Source organism: Oryctolagus cuniculus, chromosome 3 (assembly GCF_964237555.1).
Source record: "Oryctolagus cuniculus chromosome 3, mOryCun1.1, whole genome shotgun sequence".
Taxonomy (NCBI): Eukaryota; Metazoa; Chordata; class Mammalia; order Lagomorpha; family Leporidae; genus Oryctolagus; species Oryctolagus cuniculus.
Genome location: NC_091434.1, coordinates 75,514,289 through 75,530,800, shown reverse-complemented (window position 1 = coordinate 75,530,800; position 16,512 = coordinate 75,514,289). Strand labels below are relative to the sequence as shown.

At 38.4% G+C, this 16,512-nt stretch overlaps 1 protein-coding gene across 4 annotated transcripts in view; it reads right to left on the bottom strand.

Moving 5' to 3' along the window:
• TTC21B (tetratricopeptide repeat domain 21B) overlaps window positions 1-16,512 on the bottom strand; it is a 112,222-nt gene that overhangs the window by 39,693 nt on the left and 56,017 nt on the right. For all 4 annotated transcript variants that reach the window (XM_070070739.1, XM_002712247.5, XM_017342903.3 and 1 more), the window contains 5 exons: window positions 16,353-16,425; window positions 15,667-15,777; window positions 14,801-14,939; window positions 8,708-8,814; window positions 1,167-1,355 (listed from right to left, as the gene is read on the bottom strand). In XM_070070739.1, the coding sequence (XP_069926840.1) occupies window positions 1,167-1,355; window positions 8,708-8,814; window positions 14,801-14,939; window positions 15,667-15,777; window positions 16,353-16,425 (619 nt within the window). The remainder of the gene's footprint in view (window positions 1-1,166; window positions 1,356-8,707; window positions 8,815-14,800; window positions 14,940-15,666; window positions 15,778-16,352; window positions 16,426-16,512) is intronic.

Genomic DNA, 16,512 nt, shown 5'->3' with positions numbered 1-16,512 from the left:
AAAATTATTCATATACCTAGCACTTCTCAAACCTTGATAGAACAATGGTATTTGGGGCTGGTGCTGTGGTGTAGTGGGTAAAGCTGCCTCCTGCAGTGCAGGTATCCCATACGGGTGCTGGTTCATGTCCTGGCTGCTCTGCTTCTGATCCAGCTCTCTGCTATGGCCTGGGAAAGCAGTAGAAGGTGGTCCAAATCCTTGGGCCCCTGCACCCCTGTGGGAGACCTGGAAGAAACTCCTGGCTCCTGGCCTTGGATTGACACAGCTCTGGACGTTGTGGCCATCTAGGGATAGAACCAGCGGATGGAAGTGCTCTCTCTCTCTGTCTCTCCATGACTCTGCCTTCAAATAAAATAAGTTTTTAAATATTTATTTATTTATTTATTTGAAAGGCACAGTTACAGAAAGGCAGAGAGAGAGAGAGAGGTCTTCCATCTGCTGGTTTACTCCTCAACTGGCTGCAATGGCTAGAGCTGCACCCATCCGAAGCCAGGAGCCAGGAGCTTCTTCCAGGTCTCCCACATGGGCGCAGGGACCCAAGGATTTGGGCCATCCTGTACTGATTTCCCAGCCCATAGCAGAGAGGTGGATTGGAAGTGGACAGTCAGGACTTGAACAGGCACCCACATGGGATGCTGGCACTGCAGGCAGTGGCTTTACATGCTACGCCACAGCGCCCACCCCAAAATAAATAAATCTTCAAAAAAAAAAAACCAAAATAACAATGGCATTTTGGTTTACACACCAGCCATGAACATGAGCGTATTCCACAGGGTTGGAATAGTCACTTCTTCATCCTCAGAACAAACACAACTGAAACACAGGTGTTTAACAGTTTTTTAGCAGAGTGCATTGAATCAGCTAGATCCAGATTGCTGACTGAGAAACTGCTTTAAAGTGATGATTAAAACATTGGTGTGTATTAAAAACAAAGAGCTTGTAGGTTTGCCTTATCCTGCTTATTTCATTATAATTTTTATATTCTAATGTTCTCAATTTAAGGCAACATGTAAATATTTTGAGCAAACTTTAGAAACATTACTTTTTTACTTGCATTTTTGTTATTATTGTCAAATCTACATATATAAGCTAGTAAGAATTTTACATTTGAGAGAACTAAGCAACATCCGAATGAAAGGTACTTAACATTTTATCAAAGTACTGACCTTATTATCTGTTTCACAATGAACCAGAGCCTCTCTATAAAACTTAATTGCTTTTTCGTAGTCTTGCTGAACAACAGAATGTTTTGCAATCTCTGCACAAATTTCAGCAGCTAACTGTTTCTGTGCAGGAACTGCATCTGGCTGTTCCATCTGAACACGTTTTAGTACCCGAGCTTGTAATTCTCGAGCCTAGAACAAGATAAGAATACAAACAAATTAAAAGAAAGGTAAAAAAGAACAGAAAGAACTTTAAACAGTCCTCAGCAACTCACACACTGTGTGCTTTCACAGAAGATTTATCCCAGCAATATTGGCTCTTGAGGTAACAAAGTCTGGTCCAAAGAAAATTTCTTTTTTTTTTCCTAAGAAAAATGTTTTATTGGCAAATAAAATAGTATGTATTTATCATGTACAACATGATGCTTGAAGTACACAGACATTGTTGAACAGTTAAATCTAGTCAATTAATAAACGAATCATCTATGCAGCATCATATCTATAGAAGAGCACTTACCATCCACTCTGTTAGCTGTTTTTCTTTTTTTGTTATATACTCCTTTATTTGGTATTAAGATTGAGATGGAAGTTTTTTTATTTATTAATATGAAGAGAACAGATTTCATGTATTTTACAGATATGATTCTAAGAATATAATGATACTCTCCTCTCTCCCTATTCCATTCCTCCTCCTTTGTTTTTCTGCTAAGTTTTTGTAATACACTTTTGATTTACTTGATAATCACAGGCTTCATGCTCCTCTAAGTTCTACAAGTAAAAAGCTGGAAGACCACTGATCCACAGGACTACAGACAAAGGTCATAAACAATAAGCAAATCACAAGATGCCAATTTCATTCATATTAAGTTGTTTTGGTACTCTATGCATTGGCTTCCACAAATCAGAGAAAATACAGTATTTGTTTTTTGGGTCTGGCTTATTTCACTAAGTATAATGGTCTTCAGTGACATACTTTTTTTTGTAAAAGACAGTATTTCTTTCTCTTTTACAGCTAAGATCTAAAAAATGTGCTTGTTTGCAAATGAGCTTTCATGCACGTATCTTTCCAACAAAAGTAGTATAAAATTACTGAGTCTCTTCCTATTTTTACAAGGATATCTAGGAGCAGCATAAAAAAAGGAAATGCTGTCACAAACCAACTACTTGGAAAAGATACATAGATGATGCAATTAAATAATTAAAATGGTTATTAAATTAACTAATAGTGGAGCCAGAGCAGTGGCACAGTGGGTAAAACCACTGCCTTAAGTGGTGGTATCCCCTATGGGCACTGGTTCGTGTCCTGGCTGCTCCACTTCTGATCCAGCTCTCTGCTATGGTCTGGGAAAGCAGTAGAAGATGGCCCAAATTCTTGGGTTCCTGTGCCCATGTGGGAGACCTGGAAGAAGCTCCTGGCTCCTGGCTTCGGATCGGCGCAGCTCCAGCCGTTGTGGCCAATTGGGGAGTGAACCAGCAGATAGAAGACCTCTCCTCTCTCTCTCTCAGCCTCTCCTTCTCTGTAACTTCTGTGTAACTCTGACTTTCAAATAAATAAATAAATCTTTTAAAAAAATTATTTATTTGAGAAGTAGAGTTACAGACAGTGAGAGGGAAAGACAGAGAGAGAGGTCTTTCCATTGGTTCACTCCCCAGATGGCCACAACGGCCGGAGCCACGCCGATCCAAAGCCAGGAGCCAGGTGACTCCTCCCAGTCTTCCATACAGGTGCAGGGGCCCAAGGACTTGAGCCATCTTCCACTGCTTTCCCAGGCCATAGCAGAGAGCTGGATTGGAAGAGGAGTAGCTGGGACTCAAACCGGCGTCCATATGGGATGCTGGCACTGCAGTCAGAGGATTAACCTCCTGCGCCACAATGCTGGTCCCTGTGGGGAGCAACTGGGAGCAACTCGGACTAGACTAAGTTACTGGAATTAAGACTTATTCTATGCATCTGCTCTCCCACAATATGGTGCTGAGAAGGGAAACAGCTTCTACACAGCTGCCTCCAGTTCAATCAATAAACTGTAGGACCTGCTCCTGATTGGAGGAGAGCAGCGTACTTGGCGTGTGGGTAGCAGAGTTGGGATTGGCGGAAGAGGACTATAAAGGAGGAGAGAGACAACATGCACCAGGAACATCTAAGGGGAACATCTATCTGAAGGAACACTTGTGCAGCCCCCGAGAGAGCCAAACGGCGGTGTGCCGCTCCCCCGCGGAAGTGGGGAAAGTGGCCAGGGGAAACCGCCCTTCCACAGAGGTGGAAGGGACAGTAGCCAACCCGGGAAGAACCAGCAGCAAACCCGGGGAGGGCTGAGCAGACAGAAGAACAACGCAGGGTCCTGAATCGTTCCTCTACGAAGAGGGGGAGCGACAGGTCCCTAAATAAATAAATCTTTTTAAAAAATTAACTAATAGCCAGCGCCGCGGCTCACTAGGCTAATCCTCCGCCTTGCGGCGCCGGCACACCGGGTTCTAGTCCCGGTTGGGGCGCCGGATTCTGTCCCGGTTGCCCCTCTTTCAGGCCAGCTCTCTGCTGTGGCCAGGGAGTGCAGTGGAGGATGACCCAAGTCCTTGGGCCCTGCACCCCATGGGAGACCAGGATAAGTACCTGGCTCCTGCCATCAGATCAGCACTGTGCGCTGGCCGCAGCGGCCATTGGAGGGTGAACCAACGGCAAAGGAAAACCTTTCTCTCTGTCTCTCTCACTGTCCACTCTGCCTGTCAAAAATAAAAAAAAAAAAAATTAACTAATAGTATCCAAAATTCAGCCCAATACTGTCAGATTTCAGGCAACAAATACATTTATATATTGTTCATGGGATATGAATTAGTACAGCATTTCTGAGGAGCACATTAGCCAAACATGCCAACTCAATAACATTAACCAGGCTGCTTGAACTTGGTAGTTTCACTCTTGGGAAGGTATTAAGGACCTTATTTAGAAGGAAAAAGGGGAATGTATTATCTGTTGTCAAATGAAAACAGTCTCGGGGCCAGCGTTGTGTAGCAGCTTAAGCTGCCACCTGCAGCACCAGCATCCCATATGAACACAGGTTCAAGTTCTGGATGCTCCACTTCTGATCCAGCTCCCTGTTAATGTGCCTAGGAAAGCACTGGAGGATGGCCCAAGTGGTTGGGCACAAGCCACCCACTTGGGAGACCTGGAAAAACTTGGTTTCAGCCTGGTCCAGTACCAGCCATTGTGGCCATTTGGGGAGTGAACCAGGGATGGAAGATCTCGCTCTGTCTCTCCCTCTCTCTAACTCTGACCTTCAAAAATAAATAGATAAATAAAGAAATAAATCTTTAAAAGAGAGAGAAAAAAGTCTCTGTTATTTGTTGTAAGAACAAACCATGAAAGAGTAACAACAAAAGCAAAACAAAAAACTTGGTAGCAACCTCAGTGTCTAAGGGCAGGGCAACCACTCAGCAGCTGATGGAGTATATCAACATGGGCATATGTTAAGCACATGCTGCATGCTAACAGGAGGTGGGAGCCTTTTCCAGAGTAATTATATATAGTTGGTTGTTATATTAGAAGAATCCAAGTTTTTCTATTCATACATCTGGTTTGTGTAACACTGAAATTTTCCTCTAACAATAACAGAAAATTCCTATACTTTAGGACTTCACAAATAAAATTTAACTTTGAGCTAAAGAAAAGCACTCACTAAGGCATTCACACATCCATTCACCAAACTATAAATGCCTACACCAAGGGCCATACATTAGGTACACAAAGGGCACCCTTCAGGGGATTTCTGTCAAACTGTTGGTTGACAACTGGAAGTTGGTAAAGATGGATTAAAACAGAGGCTGCATCAAATCACAGGTTTAGGGTGTGATAATAGCATTCTTTGGGGAATGCAGGAGAAAAGATCAGAAAACATGAGCATACAGAGCATGTGGTAAAGAGTCATACTGCTCCACAACCTTTTTCTTTAGATTATAACGATGTATATTTAGTTACATATGGCAGTATGTATAAAATTGTGTTCTGGATTTTACATGTGTTCATGGTTTTACTCATGCAAGTCCACACACTCACTCATACAAAAAGCAAACCACCACAGAAACCTCTGAAACAATGGGACTCAATGAGATCTCTGTCCCGCAGAGATTCTGCAGCCCTGCACATTAACACACTCAGACATCCTGCGCTGCAACTGCTTGATGGTCAGGAAAGTAGTGAGAGGCCCCTAGGGTCCATCCCCAGCACCAAAGGGGAGAGCTCTCACCCCAAGAATCCAAATGCCCAGACAGCAATCTCCAAGCATTTTGCTGAGACCTGCCCCATGTTTTGCAGGAGAACTCTGAATTAGTGGGGTAAGAAATAAAGTGAAAATGAAAGAGAGAGCAGAACAAATATTTGCAAGAGACACCCACTGCAAAAGGCCCTCAGGGAACAGCTACCCCTTTATATTTTATACTTAACATGACCATATAATTTATCATTCAAAAAAGAGAACTTTTGCAAGAGAAAAAAGGATGAAATTAGTAACTAGGCTTATGCAATAGGTATAAACCTTGAGGCTGTCCTCAATGCCATGGTTCAAATGATATCAGTGCGGCCGGCGCCACAGCTCACTAGGCTAATCCTCCACCTGCAGCGCTGGCACACCGGGTTCTAGTCTCGGTTGGGGCGCTGGTTCTGTCCTGGTTGCTCCTCTTCCAATCCAGCTCTCTGCTGTGGCCCGGGAGTGCAGTGGAGGATGGCCCAAGTCCTTGGGCCCTGCACCCGCATGGAAGACCAGGAAGAACCACCTGGCTCTTGGCTTCGGATCGGCGCAGCGCGTGGGCCATAGCGGCCATTTGGGGGGTGAACCAGCGGAAAGGAAGGCCTTTCTCTCTGTCTCTCTCTCTCACTGTCTAACTCTGCCTGTGAAAAAAACAAAACAAAACAAAACAAAAAACCAGCATTTATAATGATCATTTAGAACATTTATATATGGAATGCAGTATTAGTGAAAAAATTTTATTAAAGAATTGATGTGATTTTGCATTTGATGTGGTTTTATGAAAAGAATAGTCAGGCCAATGAGTATGTCATCTGCTTAATCATTGTCATGTCATAAATTAGTACTATTTCATTTTAAGATTTACTTATTTATTTGAAAGTGAAAGTTACACAGAGAGAGGGAGAGACAAAGAGAGAGAGAGAGGGATCTTCCATTCTTTGGTTCACTCTGCAGATGACTGCAGCAGCCAGGGCTGGGCCAAGCTGAAGCCAGGAGCCAAGATCTTCTTCCAGATCTCCCAGGTGGGTAGCAGGGCCCAAGGGCTTTGGCCACATTCAGCTGCTTTTCCCAGGCCATTAGCAGGGATCTGGATGGGAAGTGGAGCAGCCAGGACATGAACCAGTACCCATATGGAATGCCAGTGTTGCAGGTGATGGCTTTACCCACTATGCCACAATGTCAGCCCCTAGTATTATATCTTAAGAGCTTTGTCGTGATACATTTCATCATCTGTGTCAATGACCAGCTCAAGCTTTTGAGACTCCATGGCTATGGGTAAATTCTGGATGCAAGTTCAGGCAACAATAATAAATACCAACAATGAGGATCCAAATAAGTAAAAAGTTAGCATTCCTGAGGTGATACTGTTTTTTTCTTATTGTCATTATGTTGGTTTCTATACATGCAAATAAAATGTGTGTTGGCAATAACTTGTTTTGTGAATATTTCTACCCAAGATTGTGATATTTCTATAGGCAACATAGAGGGATATGTTCTAGATATTTAGACATCAGATGGAGGGTAAGGATTGGGTAGACTATGAAATAAATCATAAAACACTAAATAAAGGCAATGTGCTTGAAAATAAATATATGAGTATAAATGCATAATGGTATTTTTTCACATAAAGCTCTGAAATGTTTTATAATTGCTAATTATACAAAGAATTATTCAAAAATATTTCAGTTATCTGACAACTAGAGGGGAATATATTCTGTTAACTATAAACAAAGTTTCAAATAGTGTGCTTAAAATGCAATAAAATAATGGAAGAAAAGGTAGAGTAAATGACTTTGGAAAAGACAGTATGTGCATTGCGATCCACTAACTGCACAATATAGTAAAAGTATATAAAAGTAATAAATTCGTAGAGGAGAAAATGGGCTAAAGTTACATAACCAAGAAAAAAAGAAATGAAAGAAAAATGAGCATGACATTTTAAAAGTTCAAAAAGAAATCATACTATAGCAGATGGAAGTCCCAATATAATCCATATTACACTAATATAGAAGATAAATATTCTAATGAAAAGATTGTCAGAATAGATAAAAATAATTAATTATATGCTGATAGGCTGCCAAAATAAGGACAAAAAAAGCTGAAAGAAAAAGGATAGAAACAGATATATCATCAAAACGCTAACCAAAGAAAGCTGGTGTAGCTTTATTAATACCTGACAAATAAGACTGTACACAAGAAACATTACTAGAAATAAAGGCCACTTTATAATTATAAAGGGCTTAACTCACTAGAAAGATAAATTCTAAATCTGGACAAACAGTATGTCTGAGAAAAAAATACATGGGACTAAAAGGAAAAAATATAAATTCTAAATCTGGACAAACAGTATGTCTGAGAAAAAAATACATGGGACTAAAAGGAAAAAAATAATCAACAATTAATTGAGACTTTAACATATCTATCCTAACAATAACAGGACTATAAAAGAGGCATTCTTTGCAGCACTTGCAGACATTGAAAGCATAACACAGAATAAAGAATTTATGTCAATAAATTTGACAATTAACTAAACAAATTAAGAATGTAACTATTCAAAATGACATAAGAAATTTTTAAATGACATAACTGTACTATTAACATTTTGGATCTGTTAATAAAAATTTTCTGTCAAGAAGTCTTGAGACCCAATGATTTCACTACTAAATTGGGTCAAATATTAAAGAAGCAGCATTAGCTGTATAGACCAATCTCTGTAACAAACATAGACTTAGTGTTATAAATAAAACATTAGGAAACATCTTTAAATTCTTGCTATACCTTTTTAAAAAATAAAAAAGTGACTCATATGTCAGGAATATCTGGGTGTTGTTTAACACTTGAAAGTTGATAAATTTAATGTACTACATTAACCAAAAATTAAGAGAAAAAACAGGAGAAACATATGACCATTTTCAATGATGCACAGAATGTATTTGATCAAATTTAAATCACTTACATAATAATTGTGAGCCAACCAGAAACTGGGAAATCATAGCAAACATCAACCATTCAGGAAGGCACCTATGGGAATGCATATAGATCTTCTACTTTGAAAATCACAAAGTACGAAGAGAAATTAAAGTCTAGGTAAGTGGAGGAAGAAGCAACTGAAACAAATCGAATGGCACTAGTCATTGGATTTCATACAAGTTATTAAATTCAATTTTCTTAGATGTAAAATAGGATGAAAAATATCAACCTTTGTTAATATTTATGGTATTTTGTCATAATTTCTGTGATTGTTGAACCAAGAGATAGTTTTTATACTAGATGTGGATTATTGCCTTCACAAACACACAGGTTTACCTGTTGCAATGAAGCAATTGCATCAGCAGGTCTATTCATTTTACTGTAAACTTTTGCTAGAAGAACTTGAGAACGCCCATCTTCCATGAGGGCTGAAAGTTCATTTACTATGAAAGAGTGGAAGATAATGGAAAATTATTAACCTTAAATAAATACTATAATTCTTAAAATTAGTCTTTGGATAAAATGACTTTGAGAAACAGTAAATAAAGTTTGTAAATTATCAGTTAACTTATGATCAAATCTTTAAAAATTGGCAGGAAAACTGGATGGAAGTAAAGTTAAAGAACTTGACAGCAACTAGAGGATTTTCCTATATATACAATAAGAAATAACCATCTAACAACACAATATGAATTTATATTTTCATTCTTATGTGTATAAAACTTTATTAAAACCCATATAAAGACAGAACAGTTGTTTTATACAGTTAAGAAGATAATGTGCTCTTTAAAAAAATAACAGAAGGTTGATAAACAATAAAGTATAACCTTAAAGAGAATCAACTTTGGAGGCTACTAATCCAGTTTCAAATTATGCCTCACTACTTACTTACTAACCATTTAATCTTTTCTATCTCCTCTGTGTTATAAAGCAAGGAAAAATAACAGTACCAATATCACAAGGTTACTGTAAGATTTAAAAAGCTAATAAGATTAAGTTAGCATATGAAAAACTATGACAATAAGTCTAGTAGATGGTAAACACTACCTAAACATATGATTAATACTAAATTATTTTGTGACCTAAGAACATTACAACAATCCAAGATAGTTAACAAAAATGGAGTTTTTTTTTTCCATTTATTGAGTGTACAGCCCACATCACACACATCACATACATTATATCAATACTATTTCAACCTAAGAAGTAGGTTTTCTAACAGCTAGTTAAAAATTTTATTTATTTGCAAAAGGGAGGAAGGGAATATGGGAGAAGGAATAAGAAGAGGGAGAGGGAGAGAGAGAGATAGGTGAGCATTCCCATCCTCTGGTTCATGCCCAAATGCACACAACAGCCAGAGCTAGGCCAGGCTAAAGGCAGGAGTCACAAATTCAATCCAGGTCTTCCATGTGGGCGGCAGGAACTCAAGTATTCAAGTCAGCGCTGCTGCCTCTCAGGATGCACATTAGGAGGCAGCTTGAATAGGGAGCAGAGACAGCACTTGAACCCAGGCACTCTGTTATGATATGTGGGTATTCCAAGTGGCATCTTGACCACTAGGCAAAACACCCACCCCTATTACACTTAAAGGAAGAAAAGCACTAAGATAGGTACAAGGAACAGGAGAATACTGTGTGTTTGAGAAGGCAGAAGGAAAAGTCAACGAACATAAGAAGGGTCACAGAAACCACTGTGAAGACTTGGGCTTAACTCTGACAGCCGTGGGAGGAAACAGAGAATGTGAGCAAACATTGCTGGACTTTGCTGCTTAAAAGTTTTAAAGTTGCTGCTGAGTTGAGGGAGGTTGTGGAGGGAATAGGGGGTTAAGGACGGAAGAAGGAAGATCAACCACCACGGCCGAAATCCAGCTAAGGGATGGTGGAGGCTTAGACGAAGGTGGGAGTAGTAAAAATTGTGAGATACAGCAAGGCTCTGGATATATTCAGAGAGTTGACTCTGTAGCATTTCCCAGACATGTAGCAAGGCTAGGGCATGGAGTCTATTGTCTATTAGCAGCTACAAAAAGAGTTGAACTTGTAATAAAAAGATGAAGGAAGCTGCATGTAAAATAGATCTAGGGAAGAATGTCAAGGAATTCAACAGTTTTAAAGTTCAATTCTAAGTGCTATTATTTACTAGTTGAGTAAACCTGTTCAAATGAAGAAACTGTGAGTCTAAGATTGCTAATTGTAATGAACCTGCACTGTGCTGTAGCAGGTAAAGCTGTTATCTGCAGCACTGGCATCCAATGCAGGCACTGGTTTGAACCTGGCTGCTCCACTTCCAGTCCAGCTCCCTGCTAATGTGCCTGGGAAAGCAATGGAAGATGACCTGAGTGCTTGAGCCCCAGCACCCATGGGAGACCCAGAAGAAGCTCTTGGCTTTGGACCAGTCCAGCTCTGGCTATTGTGGCCATCTGGGCAGTGAACCAGTGGATGGAAGATTTCTCTCTGCCTCTCTGTACTTTGATTTCAAATAAATAAATATTTAAAAAATTAGGGGCAATTACAATTTTTTAAAGAATTATTTTATTTTTATTTGAAAGACAGTAATAGAGAGAGGCAGAGCCAGAGAGAGAAAGAGAGGTCTTCCATTTTGCTGGTTCACTCCCCAAATGAATGCAATGGCCAGAACTGAGCTGATCTGAAGCCAGGAGCCAGGAGCTTCTTCCAGGTCTGCCATGCAGGCACAGAGGCCCAAGGACTTGGGCCATCTTCCACTGCTTTCCCAGGCCACAGCAAAGAGCTGGATCAGAAGAGGAGCAGCCAGGACTTGAACAGGTGCCCATGTGGGATGCCAGCACTGCAGAATGGGGCTTCAACCTGCTGTGCCACAGCGTCAGCCCTGGGGCAATTACAATTAACTCAAAGACTAATGGGAAGGGGTTCATGTTTGGCCTAATGGTTGGCCTTGGTTGGGAAGGGTCACATCCTATATTTAAGTGCCTGAGTTCATATCCTGGGTCCAGTCCTGATTCTGGTTTCCTGCTAATGTTCTAATGCTTCAGGGAGGCAGCAAGTGACGCTGTGTGGAAGGCCAGGATTGAGATCCCAGCTTGGCCAAGTCCTGGTCATTGGGGGCAGTTTGTGGAACGAATCAATGGATGGAAGCTCTCTCTCTCTCTCTCTCTTTCCTTCAAATAAATAAATAAATATAAACGTTTTTAAAAAGATTAATGAGAGCACTAATGCAATTATAAGTGAAATGTATACGAAAGCATGTAAGTATGCCATTGGGTGTATTCAACAAATGCTTATCAAATGAAAGCATTTATGTTACATAACTATAACATACCCAATATAACTCAAACTAAAACATGATACCATAAATTTATCTCTCCCCATAAACTTTATTTTTTTTCCTCCTCATAAACTTTCAAAATGCAATTCACTTTTAGAACTTTTCAGTGTTTCAAAGGAAGTTCTAACAAAAATGTGCATAGCCTTATGGAACTGATAATACTTCATACAATAAATGTATTCATAACTAGAGGAATTTAAGCAATAATTCCATTAAAACAAACTTAAATCAGAGTCAAGTATCTGAAAGATTTTATCATATAAAGGTGGAATTTCATTAAATAAAACTGGCTGTTTGGGGCCGGTGCCGTGGAGTAGCGGGTAAAGCTGCCATCTACAGTGCCAGCATCCCATACGAGTGCCGGTTCGAGTCCCGGCTGTTCCACTTCTGATCCACCTCTCTGCTATGGCCTGGAAAATCAGTAGAAGATGGCCCAAGTCATTGGACCCCTGCACCCATGTGGGTGACCTAGAAAAAGCTCCTGGGTCCTGGCTTCGGATTGGCTCAGCTCCGGTTGTTGCAGCCATCTGGGGAGTGAACCAGCGGATGGAAAACCTCTCTTCCTGCCTCTCCTCTCTGTATAACTCTGACTTTCAAGTAAATAAATAAATCTTAACAAATAAATAAACAAAAACTGGCTGTTTTGGAAACCATGTAGGGAAAATTGCATGTGGATTAAAGTACATGGAATAAAGTTTTCCATACAGAAGTTTGAAAACCCAAAAATGTCAAAAAAATATAAGAAAGCATTTTTATAACAAGATTAGGGAAGCTTTAAGGCCAGCACTAAGGTTAAGCTGCCACCTGCAGTGCTAGCATTGCTGGCTTTGCATAAGAACACCTGCTCTAGGCTAGGCTGCTCAACTTCTGATACAGCTCTGCTAATGTACCCAGAAAAATCAGGGGAGGATGGCCAAGTACTTGGGTCCCTGCACCCATGTGAGAGATCTGGATGAAGCTTATGTCTCCTGGTTTCTGCCTGGTCCAGCCCCAGTGGACATTTGGGGAGTAAACTAGTGAATAAATGATCAATCTCTCTGTCCCTCTCTTTCTCTCTTTGTAAGTCTTTCAAATAAATAAAATAAATCTTAAAAAAAAAAACAGATTAGGGAAGCTTTCCCAGAAAATGACAAGAAATTTACAAGCCAAAAGAGAAATAAAACAGAGCTAACATATGAAAATCACATATTCTATTTTGCCAAAGATATGAGAAATAAATTTGATAAAGGATAGTCTGAAAGAAAACATTTACAACAATAAACAGCTAAAGAATTAAAGACAAAAGATATAAATGAATAATTCTGGGAATAGGATCTATAACCAAAATAATGAGTAACTTTGTCAGTCACCAAGAAATAGAAATTAAAATAAATTGTTCTCCTTATTTCTCATGATTAATACCAATAATAGGAAATGTTTAGCCTTAAGAAAGAATAATGGGGGCTATACTCGATTTTAGAAAGCACATAGGGATATATAACAATGATTTTTGTTGCAGTATTGTTCCCAGTTTTGCTTCAATCTAAACGCCCATCAACAGGGGACTCACCAAATACAATGATATTAGCACACAGCAGAATACACATGCTAAAAAATAAACAGCAACATTTTCCAGTAAGGAAAGAAGTTATTAAAGGAAACATGCATAGAGTAGAATTATAGGAATAATACATGTAGCTAGGAAAAATGGTCCATGTAGCCATCCCTCAGTATCCATAGAGGGCTGGTTTCAGAACCCTTCCTGGATACTAAGACCCTCCACGAAATGGAATAGTGTTAGCTTATAGGATATGCAGAAACTTTTGCATAATTTAAATCATCTCTAGATACTTATAATGACAAATAAAATGTCAGTACTATGTAAATAGTTGTTATACTATATTCCTTAGGGGAATAATGCCTTTAAAAAATCTGTACATGTTCAGTACTGATTTTTTTTCTGAATATTTTAGATCCATGTTGGTTGAATCCACAGAAGAAAGGAGCACAGACTGAAATTACATGTGCAAGAGAGAGACAAAGGGCCATGGTGGCTAGATCAATTAAGATGACACAAAAGTTGATAAATGTAGTTTTCTCTGGGGAGTAGGAGAGGATACAACTTTGATTTACTTCTGTAATTTTAAAATTCTGGCAATGAGGGGCCAGCATTGTGGCATAGCCAGTTAAGCTGCCATCTGCGATGCTGGTATCCCATATGGTTCCAGGCTTGGCTGTTCAACTTCCAATCTAGCTCCCTGCTAATGTGCTTGGGGAGAAGCAGCGGAAGATGGCCTAAATGCTTAGGCCCAGTCACACACAAAGGAGACCGAGATGAAGCTCCTGGTTCCTGGCTTTGGTCTGGCCCAGCCCTAGCTGTTGTAGCCATTTGGGGAGTGAATCAGTGAATGGAAATCTCTTTCTTATCTCTCTCTATTGCTCTGTAACTCTGCCTTTCAAATAAATAAATAATTCTTAAAAATAAAAACACAGAAAACAAACCAAATTATCAACAGTCCAGGGAAAATTAAGTAACTTTGTGAGTTACAGAAAATTATGATGCCATCAAACTGAATGATAAAAATGTACTGATATTGAACTATATCTGGGGTGTAATGGATGAAAAACAAATTGGAAAATAGAAAGAACAATAAACTTCTGAAAAGGACAATTACTAAGCTTATACACATGTACAGTATGCATTAAATCAGAAATTACTTCTAAGAAGGTAATTTGAAAACAGGGCAAGTGGAATTCATGAGAGAAACAAGTGACACATTATATTCCTTTATAGTGCTTGACTATTTTCAAAAGAATAACATGGCACCTTTTTAACAAATAAAGACCATAAGAATATTAATCATCAGACATAAACATCAGAGGTAGCTGCAATTTAAAGAAAACTTGTTTTATATCATTTTGAAAAGTTATGTTATCTTTCTATAACATAATTAACTGTTTCATAAATCTGTTGGATTTTAAAATACTTCATTTTACAACAGTGGCATTGTTACACAAGGAAAATGTATCCATTTAACCAACAAATACATAAAATATTGGGACTACAAATAAATATTTACATGGCATATAAAAATAAAACAAACCAGCTTTATCAGGCATACTTTTTTCAAATCAGAAAGACTTTCATACCAGGTTCGTGAGTGAGAGAGTGTCGAAGAACTTTCTCTGCTTTGTCATACCATTTCAACTTTAATAAGAGCTCTGCTAGGTCATAGCAAAGATAATTCTGTTGTCCACTTTTCAAGGCAGCTTCATAATAAGTAATTGCCTAAACAAAATGCATTTCAGTCAGGAAAAAAAAAAGGCAATGAAAATGGTATTCAAAAGCATAGATATTTTATCTAATGCATAGAAAGTGAAAGCATATATGTAGTTGGAAACAAGCTAGGAAGAGTCTTAGGCACATATCTGCACTATTAGTTGGGTATTCTTTTAGAGCATTCAATGTCACATTAGGTAACTAATAATTGTTACCTTAAATGGCTGAAGAACAGTGCTTGGCAAAAAAAAATATGTTTTATCCCAGACAACATTTCATTGAACATAAATAGTTTGCCAGTGATTGCACATATACTTAACAATGAGTAGGACTAGGGCAAGAAAATAATAAATTAAAGGAAAAAATTTTTATTCCTAATAGGCAAAAATAACTAAAACTCACATATCTTGCCAAGATTCTTTCAACAGAAAGGACATTTATCATGCTTTGTCATATAATGGAAAATGTCAGAATAGCAACTTTATGGTAACTGTTTCAATTGCAAGGATATAAACGTGACATGAAGCCTGAAATAGATTCTAGGGCCCAAACATTCTCCACAAAATGAAGCAATGAAGAATTTGAGACACTGAGAAGTCCTTAACACAAATCCCAGTACATGAATACAAATCTGGAGTTCGCAAGCACCAAAGATGCAAATGGTACTTTCTGAAGTCTTCTCTAAGACAGGATAAGTTTGATCCAGTGGACACATTTCAAATTGTAAAGTACTTACCTTTGAATAGTTGTGGGTTTTGACTAGTGCTTTACCAATTTTGCTTGCCAATGTTCCATCTTTTGGATTCTGATTCAATGCCTGTTCATATGCAATTATTGCTTCTTCAGGCTAATATTGTGAGATACAAAAAAAAATTACAAACAGCATAACTAGATTGCACTAAGTAGTAACATTTCTATAATTATTATCTACATTTGAAATATTTTCTAAGAGTAAGCAATTACAAAAATGTGATGGTGAGTAGGGTAGCTGTAACTTATTAGGATAAACCTACCCATGTTCAAACTCTTATCTATATAAGCAACAACATGAGAACTAAGAGACAACTTCTTGACTTTTCAATTCTGGAAGTACCACCACAGTTACAGTGCTGTGACATTGTGTCCCTTTAAAGAAAATGCCATTTTTACTTGTAGCTCTCTTCAGACACGTGTCTGGCACCATATGTATTTCAAATAATGATAGGGTTCAATCACTGGATCTCAATTTGAAAAAAATTGTAATGGCTACCTCCCTCTTATTGTCATGACTGAATCTTCAGATATTAAATAAATATACTAGATATAATTTGTATAATTTATATAAATATAAATACAGAGAATTTCCTTTTAAAAGAAAGTTATAGTGAGCATAAATAGTTTTTTCAAAAGAAAATCTAAGTTTGGTAGCATCAGAAATTTTACCTCTTGAATATTCATATATGCATCACCCAGGAGAAGAAAAGATCGAGGGTTGGGCATTCTTTCAGCAATTTCTCTGGAAATCAGAATTTAGTATAATTAATATAAATATATTCTAAACCCATACAATGAACAATAATATGATATATTTAAATTAATTAGT